The sequence below is a fragment of the Onychostruthus taczanowskii genome, unplaced genomic scaffold (genome assembly GCF_017590055.1).
Source record: "Onychostruthus taczanowskii isolate IOZ18803 unplaced genomic scaffold, ASM1759005v1 scaffold2, whole genome shotgun sequence".
Lineage (NCBI taxonomy): Eukaryota > Metazoa > Chordata > Aves > Passeriformes > Passeridae > Onychostruthus > Onychostruthus taczanowskii.
The window spans coordinates 8,437,986-8,453,945 of NW_024499239.1; the positions used below are offsets into that span (position 1 = coordinate 8,437,986).

Consider the following 15,960-nt stretch of genomic DNA (forward strand, 5'->3'; position numbering starts at 1 on the left):
ATTTAAAATCTATTTGTGGAGGAAATTGTGTGTGGCATTCAAAAGTTATTTATTAAATAAGTGATTCTTTCACATTTATTGTGAAAATTGTACTGTAATATGAATCCTGACACTTGATCTTGTCATGGTAGGGTTGAAGGTATGTATGTAAATAAAAAATGCATACAAATTTTTTTTTTTTTTTTTAATTTAAAAACTGCACTGGGATTTTTAATTTAGCAGCTAAAAGAAGTCTGAATGTTGGTGTTACACCATAGGTTTATGGAAGCTTTCCATTTGATGTAGGTTTGAGATATGCAGATGCCTGACCTTTTTTTTTCTTTTTTTCTTCTGTGGGAGAACTCTGACCAGAATGGAGTGACCAGAATTGCTTTATGCTGGATTTTGCCTTTTGTATTTGTGACAATGGGAGCTTGGGCTGCAAGACCTGCAGTGTCTGTGGCTCAGCTGCTCTCATGCAGAGGGTTTCAGGCGGGTGGCCCATCGTTGCAGGCAGCTCCCATGAAGAGTTGATTGGTTTGAGTTGTCTGGGCTGTGTCTGACCAGGGGCTTTCCTCTAATATGTTTTAATGCTTGGAGAGCAGGGTGAGAAACTTGCTGTGATTTGCACTTGAAGTTTGAGCTGGAGCTCAGGTTAGAAAAATCTAATTGAGTGAATATTGAAAAAATCAGGTAAGTTTTCTGGGGTGTTTGTTGCATTTCTTTCTGTAACATCTTTTTTACTTGAATTGTTTTCCATGGTTCATGTCATGGTGCAGCAAGGGGCTGCTGGCTCCCTGGGGCTGGGATGTGGGGAGCAGCAGGGGTTCCCTGGGGATAGCCAGGCTGGATCCCACAGCCAGTCTGTCCTGCTGCCCAGCCAGGGCGTGGGGCAGCCAGCAGCACCAGGACAGCCCCAGCACTGGCATCTCCGGCAGGGCCCGTGGCTGGGCTGGCAGGTCTGCCCCCGGGGGTGAATGGGATGCTGGGCAGGGACGGTCAGGGCTGGTGACACTCTCAGCATAACTCATTATTGGCAATGTGCTGGCACTTCCACCCACTCTCAGTACTGTAGCAGTCTTTGAAAGACAAATGGTTGTGTAAAACTTGTATGCACTTAGGAGAAGGCTTAGAAGGGCCTATTAAAATAGTGAAGTGGTAGAGAAGTCAACAGTACTACAATACTTTAAAACCATATAAAGCTTTTTTATTTTACAGATACAGTGTTGTGACTCTTGCCTGTAGCTGGATATAGTTCTCTAGAAGCTGAGACTTTAGGTTGTTTTAATTGCTCCTAGGAGTACCATTAATGTTTTGAGAAATCAAAATCAGCATGTACTGTAGGCAAATACATTGTTGGTGTTTTTCATGTATCTAATGAGGGCTATATCTTATTGAATGTCTTAAATGTAACTTTTATATTCAGAAAATGCATAAAGTACAAAAGCTACCCGATTATTTTTCATATGGTTAAAAAATTTATTAGGAGTTTATAACAAAAACTTGGAAACCACAAAATTTCAGTATAAAATGTTAAGCACTTTCTATTTCAACCATACTTTTCCTGAATTGGCAGCACCAAATTGGTCTCTACGTCCTTTTTTTTTCTCCCATTAGAAATGCAGCCCTCCAAGAATGGAACTATTTTTAGATATTATGCTTAATCCAGTTTGGAAGCTTGGTCCCTTTCCTGGTATAAATACGGCAGAGCTAAGGAGGAGTCCACATTGACTCTTGCTCTTTTCATATAAACAAAACACATCTTGCTGGAGATGTTTCAGACACAATCTGCAAGCTGTATTGTTAAGACAGGTGACATGCACCTGTAAAATTTAGTGGAGTTCAGAGGTTTCAGGCTGTTGTTTTACAACAGTTTTAATCTATCCAAACTGGTAGGGAATGAGTCTTGATCTCTCTGGCCTCTCTGACAGAGTGTGTGTGCAGTTCTTATATGAGCTGCTTTTTACATTAAACTGACAGAAAGTTATTCACTCTCTTGGATTTGGCTGGACTTCTGCTGTTTTAAGGAACTGAAGCAGCAACACTTGGGGTATCAAACACAGTCAAGGGAGAGGTGTGTGGGGAAAAATGATGTTATCATTCCAATGCCAGGTGCACGTGCACAGATTTAGGCTTAATCCATAATAGAACCATAGCCACAGTAAAGTTCAATCCAAGCTGCCTTCCCTATTTCATGTTTCAGTAGGTCACAGAAATTTGGCTCATTTATGTAGTTTTTTTCTGCTAATGATGAAAATGTGTGGTTTCTAACTCTATGGCTTCAATAGTCATCTTTTAAATAATGGGAGTTTTGTGAACCTGGAACATGCAGTGTGCACAGACCCTCATGAGATAAAAAGGAAACACTTGCACGAGTGCAGGTGAGGTGGGTGTACAACTGAATATTCTGTGTGGAAAAAATGATACTTTGCCCTCCTGTTTGGGCTCACAGCAATGGAGGTCTTCTGTACCTCAGGCAGTAGAAATTAAAAGGCTGTATAAAACAGCTGAAGGGACCAAGGTTTAGTCCCAGCTCCTTCTATATGTGCTGCTCATAACAGCTCTCCGTGTGTGCTGTATATCTGTTCATATTGACCCAGAAATGACATCTGGATCGTTCCCTGTGTATTAGAAAGAAACCGTCTAGTACTCGTCATCATCTTCCACGTCTTCTCCTGCTGTTGCAGCTTCCAGTGCAGCCAGAGCTGCTGCAACTTCTGCATCTTCCTCCTCGATTTCTCCATTGACATCTTTATGGTTGGTGTGTGTGGATGCCTGTGTGACAGCCACTGCAGTGATACCAGCAGTAAGGCTCTCACTCAAACTTGCAGAGCCAGTTTTAAAAGGTTCAATACTGCTCTCTTTCACAGGCCAAGGTGGGATTACACGAAGGTCCTGGTCCTGTATTGCTGAAGCACCAGTGTTTTTGTCTGAATGTGTGCAGTTGACTGAAAAGCTGTCCTTTTCAAGATAGTTCCCAGTTTGATTGCCATTTTGGGGGTAATCAATATCTGGCAGTCTTATGGTATTGTTTTCTCTTTCCAGTATTGAGTTTCCTTTGAGAAAGATGCTGTCTCCTGCAGACTGGGAGTCTGGAATACTGTGAGGCACATTGCTGGCTGCCTTACTCTGACTGCCTGTCTCTAGGTCAAGCTCTTGTCCAGACCTGTTTGATTTGGTGTAAAAGTCTCTGTTGCTGGCTGGAGAAGCCTTTGACTGGCTGGAGGTTCCCTTTTCACTGGTTCCTTTCACTGGGCTGGTGTTGGGGTTGGGTATGGAGTGCTGAGCACAGGAGTTGCCACCGTTGACTGCAACATCAAGCTTTGCAGCACACTTCACAAGGCCATCCTCTTGAGAATCATTGCCTCTGTGATTCCAAAGAGTTTCTGTTGTACTGTTGACTGGATTTTTATTTTCTGTTTTGTTTACCTCATCCTTCTGCAGTTCATTTTTGGGTTCTTCATTTTCACTGTTCTCTTTGAATTTGGATTTATTGCTGCCTTGTTCATTGTGTTTATAGCTGTTTACTTCATGAGTGCATCCAGATGATTGTACTTCTTCTGGATCAAAGATGTAGCTGGAGTAAGAAAAATTTGTAAAGGAAATGTTACTTTGATGTTCAATATAATTAGTAAAAAAAGATTAAGCTTCCTTTTTAAACTGAAGATCTTGAGAAAGGAGTTTACCTTGGGTCCTGAGAATGAGTTAAACCAAATGGAAATGCTGAATATGCTGTTGGCTGCTGTCTCCTGGGACTGATCATAACTGACCCCTGTACTGAGATTCACCAGGAGCATAAGGAGGATGTTGGAGAACTGTGTGCTAGTCATTGCTTGTTTCTAGCTTTATTTTTAAATTTTCTCTGGGGAGCTGATTAGCCAATGAGTAGTAATGAAATGGATTGTTAATTAATATGTCCTCATATAGATGCTAAAATAGGTTCCATTTTTTCCTGGTGTTCTTCTTTCAAGTCTTTTGTCCTCCCCCCGCCCTGCCCCCTCCCCCAAAGAACAATTTTCTTCCTCTTGCTCTATAATTTCCTTTACTTACCTCTCCCAGGGCCTCTCTCTTTTCTTTATCTTTCTTTTTTCACTCATAGTTGTATTTTCTCCCCAGTTCTTTGCCTGTTCTACAGAAGTGGCCAAGGGGAAGTAGTAACCCTCAAGTGGAGCTGAAATGTGGTCTTTATACAACTAGCTATTCCTCCTCTCTAGGGAGAGTTTTGATATGGGAATTCTTCCCCCAGCAAGCTACATTTAACAGCTATGATGGAAGCAAGGAACTGTTGTTCATTTTCATTGCTTGGGAGAGAGGAGGATCTGACATAATGTGTGCTCCTTGTTCCTCATGAATTAAGGAAAGCCCATGCTACCTAAATTAGAAAAAAACTTTACTGAAGAAGAGTTTTCAACGCAACACAATTCCTTTTGTGGGATAGGAATTATAGAAGCAGACCCTAATTACAGTAAATTAAAAGGACTTTCATAGGAAATCTCTATGCCTATACCTGAAGATGCTGTAAGCGTTGAGAAAACTCTAAACTTTTACAGTGGCTAATTAAAACAACAGGTGTGGGGGAGCAAAGACACATGGTTTAATGCTTTTATTCAGTCTAAGCAACTCTTGTTCTATTGTACCTTTGTATAATTTTGCAGCACCTGCACCCCATCTGGATTTTTCTTAATCTGAAAAGAGAGAAAGGGAGGGCAAGGGAGAGACAGAGTGAGTGAAGCATTATGAAATTAAAATATAAGCAATTGCATTGAAAATGATGCACGTGTTTAGAAGGGTTTGTTAGCTAAAAACAAAGATGTCTGCACAGGAATGGATGGAGTACTGTTCAAGGTCTTTGTAGGTTGTTGTTGTGCATTGGCAATGGTCTTTAATTGGGGAAAAATCTGGGGAAGAATTTAACAATTCTTAGTGATGTTCTCTCAGAATAGTTTCCTAAGCAATTTTATGACTGGGAGAATTGTAAGTCAGTGTATTGGGTGTGGGTTGTTGCTTTGTTGTTTGGTTGGGCTTTTTTTTTGCATTTTTTTTCCACTTGACACCTGTTGGTAAAGTTCTCTACCATGAATTTGCCCAGCTGTTTTTTGAAACAGTAAACTGCTAGCATCTACCACATCTTTTACTTAGAACTTTCACAGACCAGCTTTCCCATTGTGAGGAATCACCTGCTTTTGTTTGACTTGGACCTGTTTTTTACTAGTAGTAGTTGGTGCCTCGTAGTTCTTGTATTAGAAGTAGTGACTATCATGTCCAATTGTCACCATAGGAGAGGTCCTGTACTGTCCCCTCAGTGCTCATGTATTTAAATATTACTCATACTGACATTGTTTTGAGCATATGAACTGTCCTTGTGCTGTCCTCTGAGTCTTTTTGCATTTTAGCATCCTATTAAAATTAAGTGTGGGAACTACAAATGCAGAGTTCTCAAGGTGTTTGAAACCTGAAAGAAGCAGATTTATTTTTTCCTAATATCTTCTTGTTTCCATTCACTTGACCTTGTGACATCCACTGAGCACTGAGGTGACATTTTAGTGAGGCATAGATGAATTCCTGGAATGGGCATTTTGTTATAAGCAGTATGTTGCACCTCCATTTTACTACAGTAAAATTCCAGAGTTTTCCTAGAATTGGAGTCTCTCTGTGTTTTGCTACACCACTGCATGACCCAGTGAGATGCTAAGAACTATCTATTATATGGTTCTTATGCCAGAGCCTTCTATTATGAGAAGAAATGGTTTGTTAATTTGGACCCTTGAGAACATTCCTGTTCTGAACCTAAACTGAAGTCCCAGATCTGAAGATCCAAAACCCCTAAAATGCCCAATATTCTTTATGGGTGGTGGCTATCTTGTTTCAAGTTAATAAGTCAGGGCAGATTGTTTAACATGTTTTGTCCGTTGTTATTCAGGCTCTTCTTTTTCTCTTGAGATACTCTACAAACTCACATAGTTTTGCCAATGCCTAAGGACAGTGGCTCACCTCCCATAAAACAGAAATTGATGAAGCAAGGTCAGGGTATTTTCTGGAGTAATTTATTTACAAAACATCCAAGGAAAGTAGTATTGATTTATTCTTCTCAGGCATGGTTTGAACTGCACACCAGCAATTATGCTAGTAGAAATGTAAATCAAAACAGTTCCCCTCTAAAATCTGAGTACTTCTGGTGTTAGCGCTGAACTAAATACCTGATGTCAGAGTCTCATTCTTGGAGCCTCTAGCAGCCTACAAGTCATTCAGCAGCTGGTTTTATCCCAGGGTATAGCTGCTCATACCTATGCTTTTTGTCTTTGTGTACATGAACTGTTCTGAAGCAGAAATTTCTATCAGGAGTAACCACCTTGATGTAGCTGAGTGCTTGTTGGAATGGCTTTTAAGCCAGCTGCTTCTCTCCCTGGATTACAGACTCCCTACCACACCTCTGCAGACCGTGTACTGTGTATTCTCACCCCACATACCTCAGCAACATCACAGCAGGAATTCTGATTCAGGGTTTTTCATCTGAAGAGGATTGCCCTCTGAAATGCCCACACAGCCCTTGGCTTGGCTTTAAAGTTTATAGGTTTGGTGAACCCAGTTCTGAATTGTATGTAGACCGGCTCCAACAACAGATGTTGCTTCTAGCCCAGAGTGGGCACTTCAAGTCAGGGTGCTTCTGCTTAGAGTTTTATCTGACAGATTTCCTAGTCAGGGATTTTATTTACAAATTTTGTGATTTTTTTTTTTTTTAAAGCAAAAATTATTGCTTATAGGTTTTAAGCATTGGGAAGTTGTAAATGCTGGCCTTTATTCTGTTGTAAAGACATTTGTGCCTGTCATGGAAGGCAATTATAAATTGAAATTGCTCTTGTAGTTTTCACAGAAAGCAGTTTCCTGGTTTTTGGTGTGTGTTTGTTTTGTTTTGTTTTTTAAATTACAGCTGCTGTTGGAATTATCTCTGCAGCTACTGCATTATGCTTTTCCACTGATTAGTTACAACTGGATCTGTCCTGTGGCATGAATAAACTATTACATATGGAAAACAGTGTACATTGTATTATCTTATGAATTATTTCACATCCCTGAAATAGGAATATAGTTTTACAATGTCACTGTCTGAACGCTGGCTTTTTTTTCCCCCTTGCCCTTTCCTTCCATTAATCTTTCAAGTCAAGCATCATTCTGGGAACAAATTGCTTTTATAGCATGAAAAATCATGCTTTAATCCTACTTATCTTGTTTTAGATACCGAGCTCTAAAGGCTTGTGTACTGTGTGATGTTCATAGTTCTGTTAATGGATAAATAATATCAATAAGCTGCTGTCTGGAGCAGTTTGAGTCAGGCAAGTTCTGCAGGCTTGTAACAAAAGAGGGTTAGAAACTTCAACAATGGATGATGTTAACTGATGGACGTTAACCGATACTGAATTTAGAAACATGGCATCCTTATTAAATGTTTGTCCTGTCAGATATGCCTTGCTGCTAAATTGATGAGATAATTTCAGAAAAACATGACATGATGTGGAATGCTGTCTTGTAGAACACTTTAGGGGCTATTTTTCCCCTGGAAAAATGCTGCCTGTCTAAAGTGGCAGTAAAATCCTTGGCTTTAACATTCAGATTCTCAGAATTGAGATCAAACTGGCATTAATCCTAGATATTATTATTCTTTCTTGACCATGAAATTTCTGAAGGCCTGTAAATGTCTGTCACTAGTAATTATGCAGTTACTTAATCCTGAACACTAATAGATCACCTGGCATTAAAGCTCTGCAAAAATGTTCAGTAGAGATTTTTTAGAAGTTTTTTAGATGTGGACTGGACCACTTGGAGCTTTTGCAGGCATAAGACGGAGCTGTTGAGGTAAAATGAATGAAGGAGGCCTAGAATTAATTTTTTTTACTGTCCCAAATTTTGAACTTGAATTTTTCAGCTTTTAGTAGCTGCTGAATCTCCTGAAGTATGTCTCTGTGGATGAGCTTGTACCAGGTTCTACGAAATAATCAGATTCTTGCAGTGTGACAGTGTAGAATAGCCTTGTGGTTTGCATATTAAGTATCAGTGCTTGTTTCATTTAAAGTGATGTTTCTTTTCTTCAGTGAAAGAGATGGAAGAGGCCCAGCTTTGGATGTTTACCCCAGCTGACCTTTAGCTGACCGTGTCAGAAGATAGTCTAGATATAATGTGCTTGCAATGTATTAAAGAAGTGTTCACGGGAGACAAGGACGACCTATTATGAAAGACTGACTTTCTTCCTTTAAAGAAATATGATACAGAAGAGCAACTTCTTAAAAAAAAGTTGGAAAAAATTAGAACAATGGAAGGAGGTAGTAATTAGTCTTAGTTTGAAGAGAGCAGGACACAATTCCCATCAGTAAAACAAATGCTGAAAAGGGGAAGGTCGTTGAAAACATTTATGGTGGTGCCGGCTAAGAGAATGAGGTGGGACTTCTTTTTCTTTCAAGTGTGAGATCTTGGTGAAGATAACAAGAATAATGTCTGACTCCAAACCCACAGCCTTGTGTTTCAAGTCACAGTGTGCTTTAAGAGAAGTCTGCTTTTCTTTATCAGATTTGAGAAACACAAGGTATCTGACTCTAAATTAGGTAATAACATATTGTTATGAGTAAATAAAAGGAAAACAAGAGATAATGTCATGAAAAAGAAAGAAGAAATATTTTTGAGTCATAAAAATGGCTTGGCACCTTTTTCAATATTTTTTTGAAGTTTACATAGAAACAGAAAAAGGTCAGTCTTACTTTTGCTCATGGTGTATCTTTTATTCTGTCTTGATTTTTATTTTTAAATTCCTTTTAGACACCTCCAGGAGCAGAGGCAGAAAGATGAGGGAGACAATATTAAAATAGCTTCTCTAGTAGATCTCAACAGATAAACTCTGATTTTGGATCATTATTTTTAATCCAGTCTCCTTTTTTGTTTGTTTGCTTTAGCTTGTTTGGAGTTTTCATCCCACAGACCCTGATGCTTCTGTTGTTTGGCTTTTTACTCTCCTCCATCCTTTCCCACATTAGATTACCTTAGCAAGTAAGGAGATTTTTCCTGCATGGGTATTATCTGGGCTGAGCCTGAATGATGTATCTCCCAGGGGCCTGAGGCACCTCCTTCTGATGACTTTTTCTAGTAGAGGCATCTTTCAGACTTGATCCTGCCAGTGTCTTCCCCATCAGTTTGCTGTGTTTTCTCTCCTCAGTAAAACCTGAGGATACTGCCCTGAGGTACCAGTCTCTGTCATGGTGAACTTGATCCTTGTTCATCAAAATCAAGTCTGTCTGCCTCACTAGTAATGCAAACACAATTGACTTGGTTAGTATTTCTTTGCTAACATAGATGCTAAATTCTAACCAGCTAGGAGACATATGCACAGAAGCAAGTATGGGAAGAGAAAGTGTTTGCATGGAAATGTGTGCAGAGGAAATATAGAGAATGTGGGGTGGGAATAACCTTAGAGAGCTCTAGGAGTTGACAAGCTTCTCCTAACAGGAGGTGCAGTTGCCTTTTGTGCTAAGTAGGCATTCACACCTCTCAGAAGATTTCAGAGGCTGTTCTCAGCATGTGCTAGGTCTGACAAAGGCTCAGAGGTGCCTAGGCTGGAGGAAGGAAGCGCAATGTCCATGCTCATTGCAGGGCAGGTGGATGAGATGACCTTTAAACTCCCTTTGAACACAATCCATTCTGTGTGTCTCTGTGTTACTGAGGCGTGGAGGCAGAGGAATAATTGATCTGGATGACAGATAGTACAAAAGAGGCCCAGAAAAACTGTAGGAGGAGTGGTAGAGTTGAGAGGAACTATATTTAGAAATTTAGTAAACATACAGTAGAAAAAAATACCAGCTCATGCTAGAGGGGGGGAGAGAATAACAGGAAAAAACATGTAAAGGAAAAAAAGATGAGGAACATAACTTAGCCACACACTAATCACTACTATTAGTTGAATATAATCTGTAAGAACTGTCTTACTTAAAATACAGAGAACCCTCCAAAGCCTGTGGGCTTTTTCCTGACGTGTTTTGAGACCAGAGGGCCTCGGAACAGGTGCAGGCTTGGGGAGTAGGAGAACCCAAACCATCCTGGGCCCAGAATTATCAGAACAACCTGATCTACTTGAAGATGTCCCTGCTCATCGCAGAGGGAATGGGCTAGGTGACCTCTTCCAGCCCAAACTGTTCTATTATTATACCATGGTCTGTGGAGAGCACAGTCTGTGCTCAAATCTTCACTGAGACCAATACTTAGAGCTGGATCAAAATCTAATTTCATTTTTCTGGACTGAATCTTAATCTGGAAATTTATTTTAGATGTACTTCAGGGAATAACTCAATTGACATATATAATTTAAAATAAATGAACTAAACTGAGAACTGTAATATGGTCCCTTATAGGAAGCAGATCCCACCTCATGGGCTATTTTAGTCTGTCTGTTTTTTGCTAGCTGAACTGACTTCGGTGTTTTTGTTCATGCTTTCTTAAAATGCAGCACTGAGGTGTTGTTCCTGTGCTTCAGCCATCTTGCAGTCCAGCCCTAGTGAGACACCTGGCTGTGCCATCCTGCTGACAGAGTATGACCTGTGGATTGACTTTGAGTCCCCCTGCAGTCCTTCCTATCTGTGCTGCTCTGCAAGAAAAGAAAAATGTGCAGGTGCTTTTTCTGCTGCAGCTTGCTCTCCTCTTTTGAAAGAGGCAGGCTCTATATTTGGGAATAAGGAGTGTCAGTGTCTGAGAGAAAGAGCCTTATGCTATCCAGCCAGTACAAGGTGATTGCCAAGGTTATTGCTGATTGTCCTATTTTTCTTTATTTTACAGAGCTGAGGAGCTGCACAGGTCTGTCAGCCACTTTTATCCTCCACTGAGAATATTATTTGCCTACTGGACAGCTTGCATGTATTTCTAGTGCAGCTAACAGTGAGGGAAGGAGAACCTGACACATCAAGACTCCTCAAAAACTTGTATGAAACTTCTTGAGCCACAGCCTAACTTCAGTGGTGACTTATGGCTGTCAGTTTTGGATGTTTGGCTCCCACTGCCACCCTCTGCTTGTTCCTTTTCAAACTGAACCCCCTGTTTATTACAGATAAATATGATTATTGCTTGAATACAAATAATCCATACACTGTCATCAGTTGTTAAGACTGATAATGTATTTTCAAAGGTGATTTTTTCTCTTTCTCCCTGGCCAGGCTGAATTAAGCCCATGGATTGTACATTGTACAAGGTGGCCTGATATTTTGCATTTTCATGAATAAAGTGTCAAACTTCTGGGTGATATTACACACAGATGCTGTGTACAGACAATGGCTTTTTATTTCAGTGAGGGAAGAATTTGATTTGTTCTGTGTGCTATTCAAGACACGAAAGCTGGTGTTGCTTTTGTGTGTGGGATTTAGTGATATAAGTTAGGCTTCATAGTAAAGCCATGAAACTGATTTAGACTTGTAGTTTTCAAGGAAGAAAAGTGGCTTTAATCAGTCCGGTTATCAAAATCTAGAGGGTCTCATTGATCAGAAGCATGTGTTTCTTGTTATCTGGAAAATTAAAGAAGTCTCACAGTTACAGCCTCATAAATTTGGATGCTTTGTATTTTGACGTAGTTTTTTCATTACTGAGGAAGTAGGTCTGATATCACAAAAGGGTTTTGCTTCATCAAGGTGATGCACAGCAGAATAACTGAATCCTTAAATGATAAAGGTATGTGAGCAGTCGTAGCAAGGGGCAAAGCAAACTAAGTGACACTTCAGCAGAATTGTTTCTAATTAGCAGAATCCCACACTTTTCAGGAGATTAAAAAGAAAGTGATTTAAAGGTTCAGAGGGTTGGAGAACCTCTCCTCTGAAGACACGCTACAAAAGCTGGAGTTGTTCAGCCTGGAAAAGAAAGGGCTCTGTGGAGACCTTGTTGTGGCCTTCCAGTACTTAAAGGGGGCTTATAAAAATGAAGGAGAGCAACTTTTTATACAGGTAGATAGTGATGGGACAGGACAGAATGGTTTTACACTGAAAAAGGAGAAATGAGATGTTGGGAAGAAGTTCTTTACCCAGAGAGTAGTGAGGCACTGGAAAGGTTGCCTAGAGAAGCTGTGGATGCCCCATTTCCCCAAGTGTTCAGGCTGGATGGAGTCCTGAGCAACCTGGTCTAGTGGGTGGTATCCCTGCCCATGGCAGGGGGATTGGAACTACGTCGTCCTTAAAGTCCCTTCCAAACCAAGCCTGTTATGATTCTATCAATATCAAATACTCAAATAACAAACACTGTACTTGCCAGATGAACCATCCATATGGCATAGCTAATCACCTAAGTATGGCCTACTCACCAAATAACCAGTATTCTGTCATGATTTTAACCTTTATTTGTGTTATCTGAAAAGGTATACATATATTAAGTGTTTATCCAGGAAATTTGCAATAGTAACAGTTAAAAAAATGCAATTCCAAAAATATGCAGTTCCAGGATCACAACAGTAGCAGTCAACTCTAACTGCCATGTACATGAAATAGTACTATAATAGAATAAATTGTGTATTATATCTTTGGATTGTTCATAATGCCATCCAAGCTAGAGTACAGTCTCCTAGCTGAGAGGTGTGTCTACTGTGCAGGGGTCAGTCATGCCCCCAAATTGTGGGTGCATGCTGTGACATTTCTCAGCACATCCTGCCAGCGTGATGTCTGGCTGCAATCTGATGGGAAGCTACTTTGGCAGTCAGGATGGACAGAGTAGTGGAAATATCTGGCTACATTTGTTTTCTCAAAATGCAGAGAAAGGTCAGATTTAGTCTGCTCTGCTTATAATAGAAAAATACATGCTAATTATCTTACATATGTGTAGCTGTACTGCCACGAAGCTATACCAGCATAGTTGGCAATGGCAGTACCTGCTAATTGTTATGTGCCTGTGTGAATACTTCAGCCGGAATGGGGAGTACCTGGATTGAGGCAAATGCAGCATTAGAAACTGCTCCACTTCTTTACAGCTGCTCTCTTCCCATACCTCCAGGCATCTAGCTGACAGGTTTTCTGCTCCCACATTGCCCCTTCACGTTCTTGCTTTTCCATGCAGCTGTTTTGCATCAAACTAAGAGGCAGCAGTGGGCAGGTCTCAAGGCAGGGAAGTTTGGGTGTTACCAGTACTGCTTGAGCACACCTGCACTTGTTTGCATGTGTGTTTGCTGAAGGGGAACGCAAGGAAAGGCAGATGCTATCAGTTTTACAAAAGGTGTTCTATGTCGATTTGTAACTGTTGGTCATTGTGTAAGCTGATAATAATATGCATAGCTATGTTAAATCCTGCTCGGCTCCTCCTCAAAATGTCCTTCTTTTCAAACCAGTAAGGTCAGCCAGATCTTCCACTTCCTCCTGGTGGCTTCCTGACTGTATTAGTCAGCATGAAGTGCCATGTTTTATTCTCATAGTAGATTCTTATTTCTACCTTGACAGTTTTGGGGTTTGTGTTGTTGTTGTTGGTTTTGTTCTGTTTTTAGTTAGTTAGTTTTTCCTTTGTTTTGTTTTGTTTTTAAGCAGACATTCTTGTACTATTTAATTCACTGGCTACTATCTTTGGTAGCTGTCAACTATTTTATAAACACTTGAGGGAGTAAGGCCAGCTCACATGGAAGATGGACCTTTTTGTGAGGTGTTATTGCTGTAGCAGAGTGTCCTAGAGGATACAAGGGCTACAATTTGGAGATGATCTGAACATATATTTTTTTTCCTGTTATGCTCTTTGCAATTGATTTAAAATATTTATAAGATGCTTAAGAGGAAATACATTCTCTCTGACTAGTTCGTCATCATTCACCGCACTAGGTCACGGAACATTTCCCTACCCCCAGTATTTACCATACAAAATGATTGTTTTATTTTTAAGGAGTAAAAGGAAGAGTGGGGAAAAGGGTACAACTCTCACAATCATTAGCCAGTTTGCATAAAGGAAAACCAAATATAGCTGGTTGCATAAACCCATTCATTTCCTCTTCAGCTAAGCTTGTTTTCTACATTTGGTTTTTCCAAACTTACGCAGTCTAGTGTTTAAATTACTGAAGTTTATGTTTCCTGTATTTTAAAATTATCAGTCCCATAAAGTATAATAGCTTGTTTAATAGTGGGGCCTAAAACCCTGAGTCCTGTTTAGTCCCATATTGTATAGAGGCAAACATAGAAATGTGCTCCTTCCCAAGGGATTCATGGTCTAAATGTGTGACAAGGCAAAAATGGGAAGCAGATGGTCATGTAAATGTGAGAAAAGCAATCAGCAGAGGAGCTATATTTGAGTCAGTAATTGTGTTAGGCTAGGCCTGAGTGGGGATCTGTGTTTGGCAACACAAGTAGAGCCTCAAATTAGTTATAGCCAATTTTTATGTAACAGAAGGACTGTGTCTGAAATGTCATTTTTCTTGAGAGGCTAAAGTCTCTCTATGTGATTCTGTAAAACTGTGCACTTCCAAGGATGGGTTCTGGGCTCCAGCCCTTCACCTGAAAATCCTTGGTTGTATCCAATGTCTTTTTAAAACATTTAACATAAAAACAACTCTAGAATTGGATCTTGAGATGGTGCTGCCGTGGGTCTACAATTCACAAAGTTCCCTTGCTTATACTTTCCTTTTCTCCCAATGGCAGGCTTGAGCAGCCTGCTTGAGAGCATGCCATCAAGGACATGATTTTGATAGCGTGAATGTGTCTTAGACACTGAGGGTCAAACTGAGCTGGGGATCTTAATTCGAAAAACTGAAAATGTCAGACAGTGAGCATGAAAGCTACAGCATTACTGCTGTAGGATTTAGTCTGTGAGAAAAAATTGACAAGTCAGAATGCTTCCTAAGTATATTCTGAGGCCATTTGTTCTGTTCAGCCTGGAGGAGGCTGAGGGGAGACTTAACTGCAGTCTACAACTTCCTTGTGAGGGAAAGAAGAGGAGCAGACACTGATCTTTCCTCTGTGGTGACCAGTGACAGGACCCAAGGGAATGGTCTGGAGTTGTTTCAGGGGAGGTTTAGGTTGGATATTAGGGCAAGGTTCTTTACCCAGAGAGTGTTTGGGCCCTGGAACGGGCGCCCTGGGGAAGAGGTCACAACACCGAGTGTTCAAGAAGCATTTGGACAATGCTCTTGGGCACACGGTGTGACTCCTGGGGATGGTGCAGGGCCAGGAGTTGGCCTCGATGATCCTTGTGGAGCCCTTCCTACTCAGCTTATTCCATGATTCTGTGGTTGTGCCATGTACATTGCCAGACAGTGCCACTCACTAGCAGCATGCTGTACACTCTGAAATCAAGCTCTTTTTTGGCCCATCTGCTGGAAGCTGTTGCCTGTGAGTTCTGTGCAAAAATAATTTATTGGCCTTCTGCAGAAATTTGGGGCCAAAGATAACAGAACCTTTAAATTACGCTGTTGAAAGACTTTGAATCTTTAGGTGACGTTGGTGAACAGAGTAAGATGGAAAAGGAGAGAGAGGTGGAGATCTCATATGTTTTAGATACTGTGAAATTCTTGTAAGTTAAAATATGAAAATAAAACTTAGGAAATCAGCAATGAAGTCTAAGCAATAATCCTGTCATTCTATTTTATCGAAAACTCTTGGTTGCACATCAGTTCTATGGAAAGGCTCAGTGCTTCTTTGATTGTTTGTTTTTTCCCTGTTGAGTCTCAGGAAGAAGGTATGAAGAGATACTTCTGGAGTTTAGCAGGCCTTTATCCTTTAAGTATGCCATACATTTTTACTTCAGGGAGCAATATTCTGAAAATAGACTTGGATGTCCATGGAGATTGCTTCAAATACAGGATTGGAGTGTTGTGTGTATATGTGTTTGGGCAGGATTTAGGCCAGGCAGGATATGTGATCTCAGCTCTGGTATTCAGCTGTAGCTTAGTGTGCCCATCTTGTCCTGAATACTTCAGATGCTTCTGATTTGCTTATATCATATGAAATATTGCTAGGGGCAGGTATTGTGGTGGTATTGTTTTTGTGCTCAGAACATCAGCCTCTC

General features: G+C 40.5%; 1 protein-coding gene across 1 annotated transcript in view; it reads right to left on the minus strand.

Annotated features, from left to right (window-relative positions):
- Positions 1–2,457: 2,457 nt before the first annotated feature.
- Positions 2,458–15,960, minus strand: part of CUNH4orf19 (chromosome unknown C4orf19 homolog) — a 38,941-nt gene continuing 25,438 nt past the window's right edge. Inside the window, exons 5-6 of the mRNA XM_041402914.1 lie at positions 4,617–4,664; positions 2,458–3,556 (exon numbers count right to left, since the gene is read on the minus strand). Coding sequence (XP_041258848.1) covers positions 2,623–3,556; positions 4,617–4,648 — 966 coding nt within the window. The 5' untranslated portion in view covers positions 4,649–4,664 and the 3' untranslated portion in view covers positions 2,458–2,622. The remainder of the gene's footprint in view (positions 3,557–4,616; positions 4,665–15,960) is intronic.